The 14,413-nt window shown below is 38.0% G+C and overlaps 1 protein-coding gene across 6 annotated transcripts in view; it reads left to right on the top strand.

The window, feature by feature from the left end:
- The window catches only part of SPEF2 (sperm flagellar 2), a 164,484-nt gene that overhangs the window by 63,027 nt on the left and 87,044 nt on the right, over nt 1-14,413 (top strand). For all 6 annotated transcript variants that reach the window (XM_072757106.1, XM_026016694.2, XM_072757103.1 and 3 more), the window contains 6 exons: nt 54-273; nt 1,741-1,895; nt 3,329-3,404; nt 4,742-4,803; nt 7,847-7,950; nt 9,310-9,566. In XM_072757106.1, coding sequence (XP_072613207.1) covers nt 54-273; nt 1,741-1,895; nt 3,329-3,404; nt 4,742-4,803; nt 7,847-7,950; nt 9,310-9,566 — 874 coding nt within the window. The remainder of the gene's footprint in view (nt 1-53; nt 274-1,740; nt 1,896-3,328; nt 3,405-4,741; nt 4,804-7,846; nt 7,951-9,309; nt 9,567-14,413) is intronic.

Here is a 14,413-nt window from a genome sequence, read left to right as displayed (position 1 = left end):
GCCTAAATTACATTTTTAAGGATGTTCTGGTTTGTTTCATTGTTATGTTGCAGAATATGGTTGGAGAGTGGGCTTTACCAGAAGAAATGGTTGATAATTTACCACCCTCCAACAATACCATATTGGGTCATGTGATTCACAGATTAATTGAAAAATCTCATCCTCCTCAAGTCAAATCAACAGTACTAGAATTACCTTCATTTGCTATTAAAGGGTGCTTAGTTGGAAAAACATTTAGTGGAAAAACTACTGCTCTAAAGGCTCTACAAAAAGGTAGAATTTCTTCTTTTTTTTTTTCACTTATTGGATTGTAGTTACATTGACTGTAGCAAATGACTATGTCTGTGGGCAACAGACATAATCTGCTGATATATTGGGAATCTCTCATCATCAAAAATTTTATAATAGAGTGATCATATAATTACTTGTCCAAGGCAGACACTTTGAGGATTTTAGAGTCATAAATTGGCAAACCTGGATATATGGATATGTTATATAATGCTGGTGCATAGTCTTGAGAAATAACAAGTTGTCAACTTTGACTCATATATTTTATTTACCTACTAATGAAGGGGGAATTAATAATTTATAACAAATACAAAAGAAATGCACTTAAAATTATAAACATTTTATTTCTTCACATTTGTTGAGTTCTGTCTTTTTAGTGAACCTTTGGCTTTTTCTTTTGAAGCTCATTCTGTTAGAAGGTTTCCTTCTGTTTAATTAGTTTTTATTCAGTTACACTTATTTTTTGCTGTTTTCACTGTAAAAACTCACCATTTGTAGAGACTAGTCCATCTAAAACTATTCTGAGACAGACAAGGGTATATTATATTGAGATTTTAAAGGACCTCCTTAAAAAGTTTGACAAAGGCACATTGAGATACCACTTCACACCCACTGGGATGGGTATAATAAAAAGAAAAGGAAAATAACAAGTGTTGGTAAGGAAGTGTTGTTGGAACCCTTATATATTGCCGGTGGAAATGTGAAATGGTGTTGCCACTATAGAAAGTGGTTGAAAGTTCCTCAGTAAATTAAAGAATTACCATATGACCCCGACAATTCCACTATGGGATATGTACCCCAAAGGAGCGAAGACAGGTGTTCAAAATATTGTGTAGGAATAGTCATAGTGGCACATTCATAGCAGCACTATTAATAATAGTCAAAAGTGGGGGGGGGATCCAAATGCTTGTCACCTGATGAATGGATAACAAAAGTGGTGTATCTATACAATGAAATATTACTTAGCCATGAGAAAGGAGTGAAATACTCTTAGGTGCTACAACATGGATGAACCTTGAAAACATGAAGCTAAATGAAAAAAAGGAGACACTAAAGGCCACATATTGTATTACTTCATTGATGTAAAATGTCCAGAATAGACAAATCCATAGAAACAGAAGACAAATTAGTGGTTGCAGAATCAGGGATAGAGAGATAAGGAGTGACTGCCTAATGGGTACAGGGTTTCCTCTTTGGATGATGAAAATGTTTTAGAACAAGATAGTGGTGATGGTTGGACAAAATAAATGACCTAAGTACCACTGAGGTGTATCTAAAATGGTTAGATTTATTTTATGTGAATTTACCACAATAAAAAAAATAAGCAGCTTCGTCCAAAAGACAGTTTTAGGAGACCCTAGAGACAGTGTTATTGGATGGGGCTGTCACAGAAGGATAATTATGTCAGTTTCCTAAATGAAAAGTTATTAATAGAATTCTTTTGTACTTTAGACTTTCCTATTCAGGTACTTTCTATTGACACTCTTGTCCAAGAAGCAATCAAAGCATTCCATGACAATGAAAAAATCAGTGAGGCTCTACCAATTGAGAAAGAAGCTGAAGAAAAGTCTCTACCAGTTCTGCAAGAGAAGAACAAAGAAAGCCAGGCAAGTGTGATTTTAGTTTTCTTTTATGCTCCTCCTATTCTAGAGACTGGAAACCGTATGGAATCTAAGAGATCTTCTAGACCAGAGGTTAGCAAAGTTTTCTGGAAAAGCCCAGAGAGAAAAGATTTTACATTTCGCGAACCAAGAGGCAAAATCAAGGTTATTATGTGGGTATTTATATAATGAGAGAGGAAATTCCTCCCTGCCACCCCCTCAACACACTGTTTGTCTAGTTGGTCATCCAGGGTTATTGGCCCACTTTGTGCCCAGTTACCATCAGCTGGAGACACTCCTGAAGAAAGAACCACAGGCTGATAAGACTGGTAAGGGGTGAAGGGGCTGAATTGCAAGGAATTGGAGGAGGGTAGGGTATGGGTGTTGGGGTGGGGGGAGTTCACCAAATCACCAGCTCCTAGAGTGCTATTTCACCACTGAGACCCTGGCAGTGGCCAATAGCAGAGTATCCATTGCATAGTTAAAGACCAGTGCTGAGGCGGATGCTAGAGCAGAGCAGAGAAGGGGCAGAGGGGGATGCCAGGCTTAGTCCCCTGGCTCACGATGCTATTCTGCAGAAGGATGCCCAGGGACCACATATAAAACAGTTGGCTGGCTGAATTTGATCTGTGAGGAGATGTCAATTCGAAGGGTGGTGGAGAAGAGGGAGGTCTTTCTGTGGTTTTTACCTGTATCGCGTTCCCATTAATATCACATCTTGCTACATTACTGCAGAAAATATGAAAATGTGGCCCCACCTTGAGAATCCTAACATGGTCCAGCACCCTCATTTTAAAGGGAAGACAATAGAGTGAATTCCTAAGTGTGAATTGGTTTGCTTGGAGGCAGAAGGCTTGTTGATGAGTGTTGTGGGTGGAAACCCAGATTCTAAATCCAACATTCCTTCCCCTACCTTATGTTGTCTCTGCAATTGAAGAAATTACCAGAGAATCTAATCCAGATCATTTGCATGGGCTGCAAGATAAATACCATTTAACTACGAATTATGAAAATAACCGGGAGAAGTGCGGGCTGCCTCTTACTCTGTTTTCTAATCAATTGTATGATAGATAATGGACATGATTTTTCTTTATTCCTTTGTGGCTATGGCTGACACCTCTAGGATTGTTCTTTCTAAAATGGCTTTCTACAAACTCTACCTTTCTCAGGTTTTGCTGTATTTTCAAAATAGCAGTTGCTGTATTTTACATAGAATTGAAGGGCATTTGAAAGGCTACATCATAGGTTACTGTGTGTTTCTGTAAGAATAATCATCAAATTTTTCTTGTTTTCAGAAATCATTCAGTTCTTCTTATTATCAATGTTATAGATGAAAGAGAATAAACCTTACTTATAGAAATAAAATTTTAAATGTTATTAAAATATAACAGTGTTAAAATTTGTGTGTGTGTGTGTGTGTGTGTGTTTTCTCCCCAAAGGATCTACAGAATGCATTTTCACCTCATCCAGTTTCAGAGGAAGCATTACCAGAAACAGAAGATAAAACTATACTTAGTAAGTGGGATATCAAAAAAATCATCCATTATTTATGTTAGATAGACGGACAGATAAATAGTGAGTACGCATGTATGTGAGCACAAACTTGCTTTCAGGGAAAGGAAGGGGAGTTTCACATAGTTGTCTCCCTGGTCACTTAACAGAGGAAGTAAGACAAACACAAGAGTCCCTAACCTGTGTCTACAACTAGGGATAAGAGATGAATATTAAGGAACCTTTTTATACCCCTTCAAGTAGTTGCTCAGTTTTGTTGGATTTATGATAACAGGAGAATCCTCCCTCTTCCTGGCTTTGCAGGGAGACAGTATTTTATTGTTTCTTCTGGCCTATGCAGATCCACATGAGTGGTACTGTTGCGGCCCCCTGCGTACTGCCGTGTATTGTTCACTGTGCTGAGGGAGGCTGTAGGGCCTGGCCTCTTGCACCCACCTGAAGAGTGGTTCTCTAGATAAAGTTAAGTTTATTTCCAGCTGTGGGCAAGGCAAATAAATAGAAGCAAGCTTTCAAACCCGATGAAAAGTTATCTCACTTGGGATCTGGGTTCTAGTCTTTCAGACGCTAAAAAGAAACATTGAAGGAAAACAATGTTAAGTCCTAAATATCTTTTCTGACTAGGCTGGTGAAGGCTTGCCATGTTTAATAGTTTCCTCACATTCTAGCATAAAGTTCAGATCCTCCTATGACAACGTCATTATCACCATCACCCCTGAATGGTGTGGTGAGCGTGCAGCTCTCCTAGAGCAGCTGAGTTTCCTATATTTTAAAAGGTGTAACCTGTCCATTATTTCAGTTATGTGTTTCATACAAGATAATTTTAATGGACTTTTAAACTATTACAAGTATTGTATGATGTATTACAAAAGTCCAGTTAATTATAAATGGACCCTGAAAACTTGTGTTTTATTCTATAGATTTTAACTAACAACCTTCGAGCTTCTAGAGTTTTCTACTTTTACACATATTTACTACCTATAACTTGATAATTCAGGAAAATAAAAATTAATGAATTAACATTTTAACAAAGTTTCTTGAGAAATTTGGCTAGTTTTATGAAAACCTAAGCTATATTAATGTTCTTCTAATGATATTATTATGGGTGAGTCATCATGGAAAGAAGGAAGTGGAAAATGCCTGGCCACATGATGGCTGGGATTTTCTTGTGGTGGAAGGAAGGTGATGCCATTCTGCGGTGACCCTGTTACTGCCTCCTCTGAGCATCTCTGGCATGGCTGGAACCGATAGCCCATCTGTCCAAAACCATAGATGATCAAATACTAACATGGTTATTAGTGGTAGATACCAGAATTTTTTCTTACCACTTTTCCTGTTGCTAGGTACTGATACAAATAAAACTCCAAAAGCTGAAGAAGTCAAATCAAGTGATAGTTTCTCTGAAGTAAGTACCATGGTCTAATTTTGGCTACTAGTATATGGAAATATGTTATGATTCATAGTTTCTTGGTATTTCTTCAAATGAAATGAAATAGCAGTGTGCTCCTCTTTGGTTTAAAGTAAATATGATGATGGGGCACTAGGGGAGGGTGCTTAGTCGGTTTTACATGCCTGAGTCTTGATCTCAGGATCGTAAGTTCAAGCCCCATGTTGGGCTCCATACTGGGCATGGAGCCTACTTACGGTAAATATGATGATAACATATTAGCTGAATCTGAGTTACTTAATTTTCTTTATATTCTTTATCTCTAAAGTGGTGGAAATTGTTACTCAGTTTTGCCAGGTAAGAAGGTAAATATGTGCTTTTTAAAAATGTTAGTCTTATGTCAAATTTATACTTATGTATTTTTATTTACTGCTTAATTTATTACTTTAATTTCTTGTCCTACTCTCTTTACCTTTTAATAATTTTTTCCAAAGAATTTCTTCTTATACTTAGTGGTGACTTTACAGAATTTTGATTAATCCCTGCAAGAAATATTTGTAAGTCACCGACTATTACTTCTAATGGAAGCTAATATTTCCTTGTGTAGTATTGCTTTTCTGTATATGGAGACATCTTTTTGTCATCGAATAGAATGTCTAGATTAATCAAGTGAGATTTTATTTGCTTTACTTTTATTACATTTAATTACTTTTATTATGCATTTCACCTTGGGAAATAATTTTATTTTTTCTTTATTTTTATTTGGTGTGGGGCAGGGGCAGAGGGAGAAAGAGAATCTTTTTTTTTTTTCAACTAATGTCTTTAAAAAATTTTTTTTACTTAAGTTAACATATATTGTATTATTAGTTTCAGAGGTAGAATTTAGTGATTCATCAGTTGCATACAGAACTCAGTGCTCATTACTTCAAGTGCCATCCTTAATGCCCATCACCCAGTTACCCCATCCCTCCACCTCCAGCGACCCTCAGTTTGTTTCCTATAGTTAAGAATCTCTTATGGTTTGCCTTCCTCTCTGTTTTCATCTTATTTTATTTTTCCTTCCCTTCCCCTATGTTCATCTGTTTTGCTTCTTAAATTTCACATATGAGTAAAATCATATGGCATTTGTCTTTCCTTAACTGACTTATTTCCTTCAGCATAATACCCTCTAGTTCCATCTGTGTCATTGCAAATGACAACACGTCATTTCTTTGATGGCTGAGTAGTATTCTATTGTGTGTGTGTGTGTGTGTGTGTGTGTATCACATCTATTTTATCCAGTCCCACCAAGGTATAAGATGGTTCCCCTTGGGAGAAAAAGAATCCTAAGCAGGCTCCACGCTAGCACAGAGCTCAACTTGGGGCTCAATCTCACAATCCTGAGATCACGACCTGAGCTGAAATCAAGAGTCAGATGCTTAACTGATTGAGCCACCCAGGCACCTCTAGAAAACAGTTTTAGATTTCTAATATTTTAGATTTCAGAATTATTTAAAGACAGAAAAAGTTTTGGAAGGATATACACCAAACTATAAATATGACAGCCAGTGGGGAGATAAATGGGCTTAGAAGAAGTGATAAAGGAGAATTTACAATTTTTACTTCATATATTTGAAATATAAATTAGCAGAAAGTCTAAGTGTATTTTTTTATATTTGCCTTTGTTGAGTTATAAATCCTCCAAATTCTATATTTAATTCAAAGGGCATACATTTTTTTGTATGCCATTGTAATTATTTGGGATATATCAGTGAAAAGAAAAGACGGGATTCCTGGACCTTAAGGAATTTATACTCTAATAGAGATAGATAACAAACCATACACACAGTAAATGAATTATATGATCCATTAGATAGTAATGAAACCAGGAAGAAAGAAAATGTAGAGAGGAGTAAGGGATAAGAAGCACAGACCAAGACTAAAGATGTGGGAAAAGAGGGAGGGTTACTATATTAAATAGAATAGGCCTCCTTGAGAAAGTGAGGTTTTACCAGATTGAAAGAAGATTGAGAGAACTTGCCAAGTGCATGTGGTGTAGCATTTCAGGAAGTAAGAATAGCTGTCTGGTAGCAATGAGGCAGGAAGGTGCCTGGCCAGCAAGGTGGGATAATAGTAAGCCCTGAGGTTAGAGAGATGAGCAGGAAGGGAGAAAAATCAAGTTAGCCTTATAGGTATGATTAGGACATTCAGTGTAAACAAGGAAACTTTACAGGGTTTTGAGTAGAGATCTAATATCATTTGACTTATAAAATACTCACTGGATGGGGATCCCTGGGTGGCTCAGTGGTTTAGCACCTGCTTCAGCCCAGGGTGTGATCCTGGAGTCCCTGGAGTCATGGATCAAGTTCCACATCAGGTTCCCTGCATGGAGCCTGCTTCTCCCTCTGCCTGTGTCTCTGCCTCTCTCTCTCTCTCTCTCTCTCTCTCTCCCTCTCTCTCTCTCTCTCTCTCTCTCTCTCTGTCTCTCATGAATAAGTAAATAAAATCTTTAAAAAAAATAAAATAAAATACTCACTAGTGGCCGATTTAAGAATAAAATCTAGGGAATTTCCTAATGATAGAGCAGCTTTATTGGACTAGCCCTACTACAGATAATGCTATAAATGCTGGACAAGATAGAAAAGAGAATGATTTGAAGGTCAAAAGCAGACAGTAAAAAGCAAAGGCAGCAGATAAGCAGCATAAACCAGTCAGGCAGAAATTGTATGGAATTGGATCATTGAATGAAGAGAACTTCCAGAGACAAGTCACGTCTTCATAGCATGAGAATGACTAGAACTCAAGCAGAATCTTGAATAGTTTCAATTTAAGGTATTAGCAAATGAAGGTTGGGGATGTCAGAGCAGCTAGAAATTGAGAGGAAGATCTTGGAAAGATGGGAACCACAACAGAGTGTCAAAATCTGCCTAAATATTTCCCCTAAATGCTTGGCTGACTCCAGAATTATGCCAGATGATCAGTGTCTTTACAAGAGAGCATGCTCATTTAATTTTTCCCTGAAATATTCATATTCTGACTTTTAAATTAGCTGTGCTCTACCATTCATTGTTTATTTTCACAGCTGACTGTGCGGGCTCAGCTTGGCGCAAAATCAGAAAAGATGCTGAAGAAAGGAAAGAGCATTTCTGACATGTTGCTAGTTAACATCTTGGTAAATGCTATTAAGTATGTATTTTTTTTGATCTACTAATATATTTTTTATCAAGTGGAAGTATATAAAGAATAATATAGAAATGTTTCTTATTTTTAATATCGAATAGATACTGCTTGTCTACATTAGAAAACATACAGCAAGATGAAGATATGTTTTGTAATTTACATGCTTATATTTCACTTCCCCCACTTTACTAGTCTTGACTTCACCACCCAGATGTGAGCACAGGTCAGGTTCTATTCCCTGCAAGGAATTCAAGGAAAAGTTAGATACTTGGAAAAGCCAAGTGACACATTATAGAGGGCAGGGACACTACCTGTATGGTCACAGGTCAGTGCCCTTCCTTGTTTTATGTTTCAGGAGGAAGAAGTGAACCCAGGGATCCAAAGGCTGGTCAGTGCTGGATAGGAAGGCAACAAGAAATGAGAGATTGCCCAGGGAAGAAAGGAAATTCTATATTGTTTAATATGAGTTCTAACAGAGAAAGAAATGAAATCATAACTTTGAATCCAAAAATAAACTCTCAATTTTACATAATTAGAGATTTAGAAGGGCAGAGTTGAAGTTTCTTCCCTTTTCAAATCATTTTTTAATGTAAAGACCTTAACTAATAATTCCTGGAGCTCCTATTCTCTATGGAGGATGCTGCATTGAAGGCAAAAACCCAAGAAATGCTCCTCACACTATAGGAACCTTATAAATTTTAACTGATATAAGGAAGACTCATTTGATTTTTTCTTACTCAAAAAATGCAATAATTATTGATTGTATAATGAAGTGAGTGAGAGCTTGAGGAGTTCAGATTAGGCAGTTGTGTCTCCTTGCTGGGTTGGGTGGAGTAAGAGAGGTCTCCTGGTTGGCAAGGCAAGTATCCACTTGTGCTAAGCTCAGTGCTGGGTTTTTTAAATGAATCATTTCAATTTATCCTCAGAATGGCCCTGTGAGGTGTGTTATCCTACTATGTGTAGATGAGAAACAGGGTCAAAGGAGGAACTGCCTATGAACACAGGCTAGGAAATGCAGCACAGCCTCACCTAACAGTGAGGAGATCAGTTTGTGTGAAGTAAATGGTTCAAGCTGTGAGAGACAAGACGTCATAGGGAAGTAAGTCATGGCCTTTTAGTTTTAAATATGATGTTATGGTCTCTGGAATAGATTTGGAGGGCAGCAGGGACCTACAGAAAGCTTTTAAGCAAAGGAGTGATTGTGGTACATTAATAAGCCCACTCTTAGCTGTAAAGTAATAACAATTTTGTGGAAGGAAGTTACTGTGGAGTTAAAAGAAAGGTAAAGGCAAGATAGATTGTGTTGTTACTTCCAAAGTACTTGTATCTATTAAAATGTTAATGATGTGTCCATTTTCAATTTAGTGAGGTACCTGTGGATCAAGGCTGGGTCTTGGATGGTTTTCCAATGACGTTAAACCAAGCAAAGCTTCTGGAGGAAGCTCTCACGGGCTACAACAGAGAGGCCCTAGAACTCGAAGAAAAAAAAATGCAAATACCCACATTGGCTGTTGATGCTAGCACCTCCAAAGAAGTGCTTCTTCCCCCTTCTGCATTTGATTTTGTCATGTTATTAGATATTTCAGATAATTCCTTGCTGGACCGCATGAATTACACAATGGGTAAGCTGGACAGGACACTTTTTCCTTTGTTTTGGTAGTCTTTTTTTAATAATTCAAAGCTCTTTGTTCATTTCATCTTTGAATCAGTGAATATTCCCACTGACAGTTAGGAGTGGTGTTAAGGAATCCATTTCAGATTTCCAAAGCACATTTGCCTCTTGCTCTGACTGTTGGTCTTCAGCACTGCAGAGAACTAGCAGGGAATGCTATGCTGACTGCAAACATCTCACTGAACCCTTCCCTCAACTTGGCAGCAACCCTGGCCCAGAGGTGCCCTTTATGAGATTTGCATGCATAGAGGAGCTTCTACTACTTCCTGGGGGGTCACTCTAATAAAGGTCATAAACCACATCTGTTCTGCAAGCAAGGGTCTGGTAACATCCTTCCCTGAGATTATGTGTGAAATCAGAAATAGGTATCAGTTGACTAAACTCCTTACATGGTGAATTTAAATAGACCTTCCAACACTCATGGTTTATTTAACTACTTTTTGCCATTGAACTGGAAGTATTACTTTATTCTATAAATGAAATACTTAGGGGAAAAGCATATCTTCTTGAACCTTGTCTTTCCAAGTTATGAGGTATTTGACCTTGGAAAAGGTACTTCTTTATTCTAAATCAGAGTTTCACAATCTATATAATAAAATGCCTCATTGTATTGTTACAGATGTTAAAGGAAAACTCTCTTTACTCACAACACTTCTGACACCAAATATGTTGGTTTCCCACATCACCCAATTCTCCACTTCTCAGGAGAGACCACCTGGTTGTTCTACAACTTAATACAGTTCTAGCACTAACTGTTGGGAGTTAGGGCAGATTCCATAGGTTAAGGGCCTGGCCCCACCAGACTGCCCCCAATTTTAGATGCCAATTTCAAGTAGTAGATCTCCAGGTTACCCATTCTTCTGTCTGACTTGGTTACAAATTGAGGGTTTCCATGACCCTTCCTCAGGTTTGAATTTTCTAGAATAGTTCATAGAACTCATAGAATGCTTACTATTACTGGTTTATTATAAAGGATATCATAAAGGATAGAAATGAACAGCCAGATGAAGGGGAATATAGTGCAAGGTCTGGAAGAGTCTCAAGCCCAGAAACTTTGGTCTCCCTAGAGTTTGGGTTACACTACCCTCCTGGCATGTGGATGTGTTCACCATCCCAGAAGCTCTCTAAAGCCCTTGGTTTAGAGCTTTTCTGGAGGTTCTAAAAACCATGATTGGTTAAATCTTTGATCATTCGTGATTAACTCAGCCCTCATCCCCTCACCCCTCCCAAGAAGTCTAGTGTCAAGGCTTTAAGTTCCAGCCTTCTAATTACATGGTTGGTTCCTCTGGCAACTAGGCCCCATCTTCCAAGAGTCACCTCATTAGCATAAACTCAAATAAGATTGAAAGGGACTTATTATGAATAAGGAAAAATACTCCTCACACCTATCACTCAAGAAATTACAAGAGTTTTCCAAGTTCTTTGTCAGGAGCCAGAGAAAAAGACCAAGTATGTATTTCTTATTAAACTACAGTATCACAGATATTAAATGTGATCAATGTAAAACACTTAGGATGGAATCTGGCACAGTGTAATAAACATGTAGCAAATGCATCAGGAAGAGTTATGGAAGACTTCAAAATGAACAAGAGATTATTAGATATCCTTTCAGTAGAAGGCTGAATACAGTCTTTTGGACACTTTGGACTGTCTGCATCTGTAGGAGTCTATGCCTTTCATCGGTTTTGACTCAGATCTTCTATAACTATAAGTTGTAAGAAACCAATAGCAGTTCAAATGATTCTTGTGCATAGACATGCAAATTAATTTTAATCAATATATATTAATTTATAAACTTTTGAATAAATTACAAGTATTAGATCGCTCTATACATAGTGACCAGTTTTTTGTCTATTAACATCTATTTTAGCATTCCTGATTGTAGATATGACTGTTAGATTCTCATTTGAACTGGTTGTTAACATACCATTCTTTTATTACTGCTGTTATTACTAATACAGTGACATTCAGAGCTAGGAGAGGCCTAGGGATCATCTATTTCAATAATTTTATTTATAGTTGAGAGTTTAAAGCATGAGCACTTGACTGTCCGGTTCACACTCATCCTTATTTTGAGTTTGTGTAATTTTCAGGTTTTCTCTCATCATTTACTTAAATGAAATGACAAAACTGTTAGATAATACTTTAGCTGTTGAGCCCAGTAGTTTAAACTGGATGCTGTCCACCAGATCCTAAAAAGAGAGAACTTACTTCTATCCATAGAAGGGAGTAGGAGCAATGCTGACTGCAGTGATTCTGCTTGTCCAACCAACTTCCCCATCCTGTTCAGGACATAGCTGAGAACTGGCTGAGAACACTGCCAATCCATGGCCAACTAGTGAGAGAACAGGACCCTGAACTCAAGATCAATCTGACTTGAAAGTGGATATGTCAAGTTGTTATGAAGTGCACACACAGACCTGTGGAGAACCTAGCACTAGTCTAGAGTGAAGGGAGCTAAAATGGTGCTACTAGTAAACATTTAAGATTCATAATCTGCCAGGAACTAATAAGATACAACTGAAAGGCAAATCCCTATCCTCAAATAGTTTACAATGTAGTGTAAGAAGAAGCAAAGTAATCTGATTATTATAATATAGTTAGTTATCTGCTGTTATAATATAGTTAGGTCTGCCCAGCATGGGAAGAGGTCAATCAGACCAAGAAAGGGAGAGAGGTAGAGAGAAACACATCACAAACCTTGACAAGTGAGCATGGTCTATCTAGAGAACAGCAAAGACCTAGTAGGGCCAAGAGACAGCAAGGTATGGAGGGGCAGAAATGTGCCTGGAGAGTAGGCATGAGCCAGCTGAAGAGTCGTGCCCCAAGCTAAGGTGTTGGAACATCTTCCTGAGGCCATGTGAAGTCAATAAATGATATTAAAGCTGAGATTTAATGTGATTAGATATGGATATGCTTTTTATAATGGTCATTCTGGCTCAGGGTAGAGGATGCATTGAAAGGAGAGTGAGGTTGAAAGCAATAAAACGAGTAAAACTACTGTTCTTTAAAAAACTTCAGAGGCATTTTTACAGCTGGGAGAGGCAAGATGGGAATGGTCAGCTTCAAGTGATATTTATGGGCCAAACCACAGAAATGAGTGATCAGTGAGGAAAAGAGATGTGGCACAAGGAGAAAGAAATGAATGGAAAATTTCTAACCTTCACAGTTTTTGAATGATGATACCATTTACACATAGAGATCTTTTAGGGAAATGGTGAGTTTGAATTGATTTTTAAGCTATCATGTTCAGAGTACAATTCTCTAAATGGGGCTAGGTATCAGGAAAGAAGTATGTACTAAAGTTAAGAATTTGAAGGTAAGAGACATCACCTAGGGATAAAAATATTCTTTAAAAAAAGATTCAGTATGACCCTCAGAAAACATCAGAATTTATTGGGAGAGCAAGAGAAGAAGTGTTTAGAGGCAGCAGCTAGAGAGAGAAGAAGAAAATCAGGGAAAGTAGTGTCTCATAAGCCAAGAAAGGACAGATTTTCAAAATTGAGTTGTATTATTCCCATCCCACACCAGTAGGGGCTGGAGTCCTGAGGTTCAAGCTGGGGAGTGGGAGCCCAGTCTCTATGGTTGGATGCAACAAGCTGTCCTGCAATGCTCAAGTCTGTGGAGAAGCCTGAAGAACAGCAACAGAAGGAAGCAGCCTACAGCCAAAGCCAGGTGTGCTTAAAGCCTGGACATCAGGCCAGCCAAGGCTATGCAGAGAGGAATGGACCAGACTCAAAGCCAACAGGCAGGAAAGCAGGGAGACCTGACGAAAGGAAGCAAGCAGTCTAGGAGCATAAGGCTGTGTCAGAATGGAAGACAAGGTGGCTGCCTGGGTTTTAGCCAATACTTCAGTCCATCAGCCAGCTGAGAGGGAGCAACAGTGTTCATAATATGGAGAAAGGTATAGAGAGGTTTTGAGTGCAGCCACTGAGAAGAAACAGGAAATGCTTTCGGGGCTGATGATGTTCATTAATCTGGGTGCTGTTTTCAGTTTGTAAGGTCACTGAGCTATATATTCATGTATGCATTCTTTTCGGTGGGTATAGTTCAACAAACAGTTTAAACATTAAAAAGAAGTCCAGAGCCTGGAGTCAGTTTGACTGGAATCAAAGCCCTTCTTTGTCATTTATGAGCTGTGCAATTTGGGGCCCATTACAGAATCATAATCTTGCTTTCAAGTTATGTTGTGAAAATAAGATAATATATGTAAAAGTACTTAAGAATTACGTGCTAAATTTTACCTATAAATACAACAGAGAAATCAAGTAAAATAAGAACTGAAACATGTCCATTGGACTTGATGTTTTTGGTGACTGGAATGAGAACTATTTCAATGGAATAGGGGACCAGGAAGGATGGTCTGGGGTGGACTGGGCATGAATGAGAGGTGAGGAGGTGGAGAGCATGGATGAAGATAACTCTCAAGAAGCTTATCTCAGATTATCTATCATCTATCTACCATCTATCTATCTATCTATCTATTACCTATCTATCTATCTGTCTATCTATCTATCTATCTATCTATCTATCATCAGCTCAGCTGACTTTTGAGCCAAGGAATTAGTAAGGTTACAAGTCACAAAATTGTGTATTTTCCTTGGAAGATGCCCATAAGTGTGAGCAGAGACTTGGAAAGAGATAAATATCATCTAAGGCTGGGGTAACAGAAGGACATAAATTGAAGTTGTTGAATGAGGGAGAGAAGCTGAAGTGTGCAACCCTGTGACTAGGTTTTCTGGAAAATTAAAAGTCAAGATAATGGTAAATTTGGGAGAAAGGGTGTAGGGACTAGAT

Source organism: Vulpes vulpes, chromosome 4, assembly GCF_048418805.1.
Source record: "Vulpes vulpes isolate BD-2025 chromosome 4, VulVul3, whole genome shotgun sequence".
Taxonomy (NCBI): domain Eukaryota; kingdom Metazoa; phylum Chordata; class Mammalia; order Carnivora; family Canidae; genus Vulpes; species Vulpes vulpes.
The sequence above is the reverse complement of the archived record's forward strand: the minus strand, read 5'-3'. Positions and strand labels throughout refer to the sequence as shown.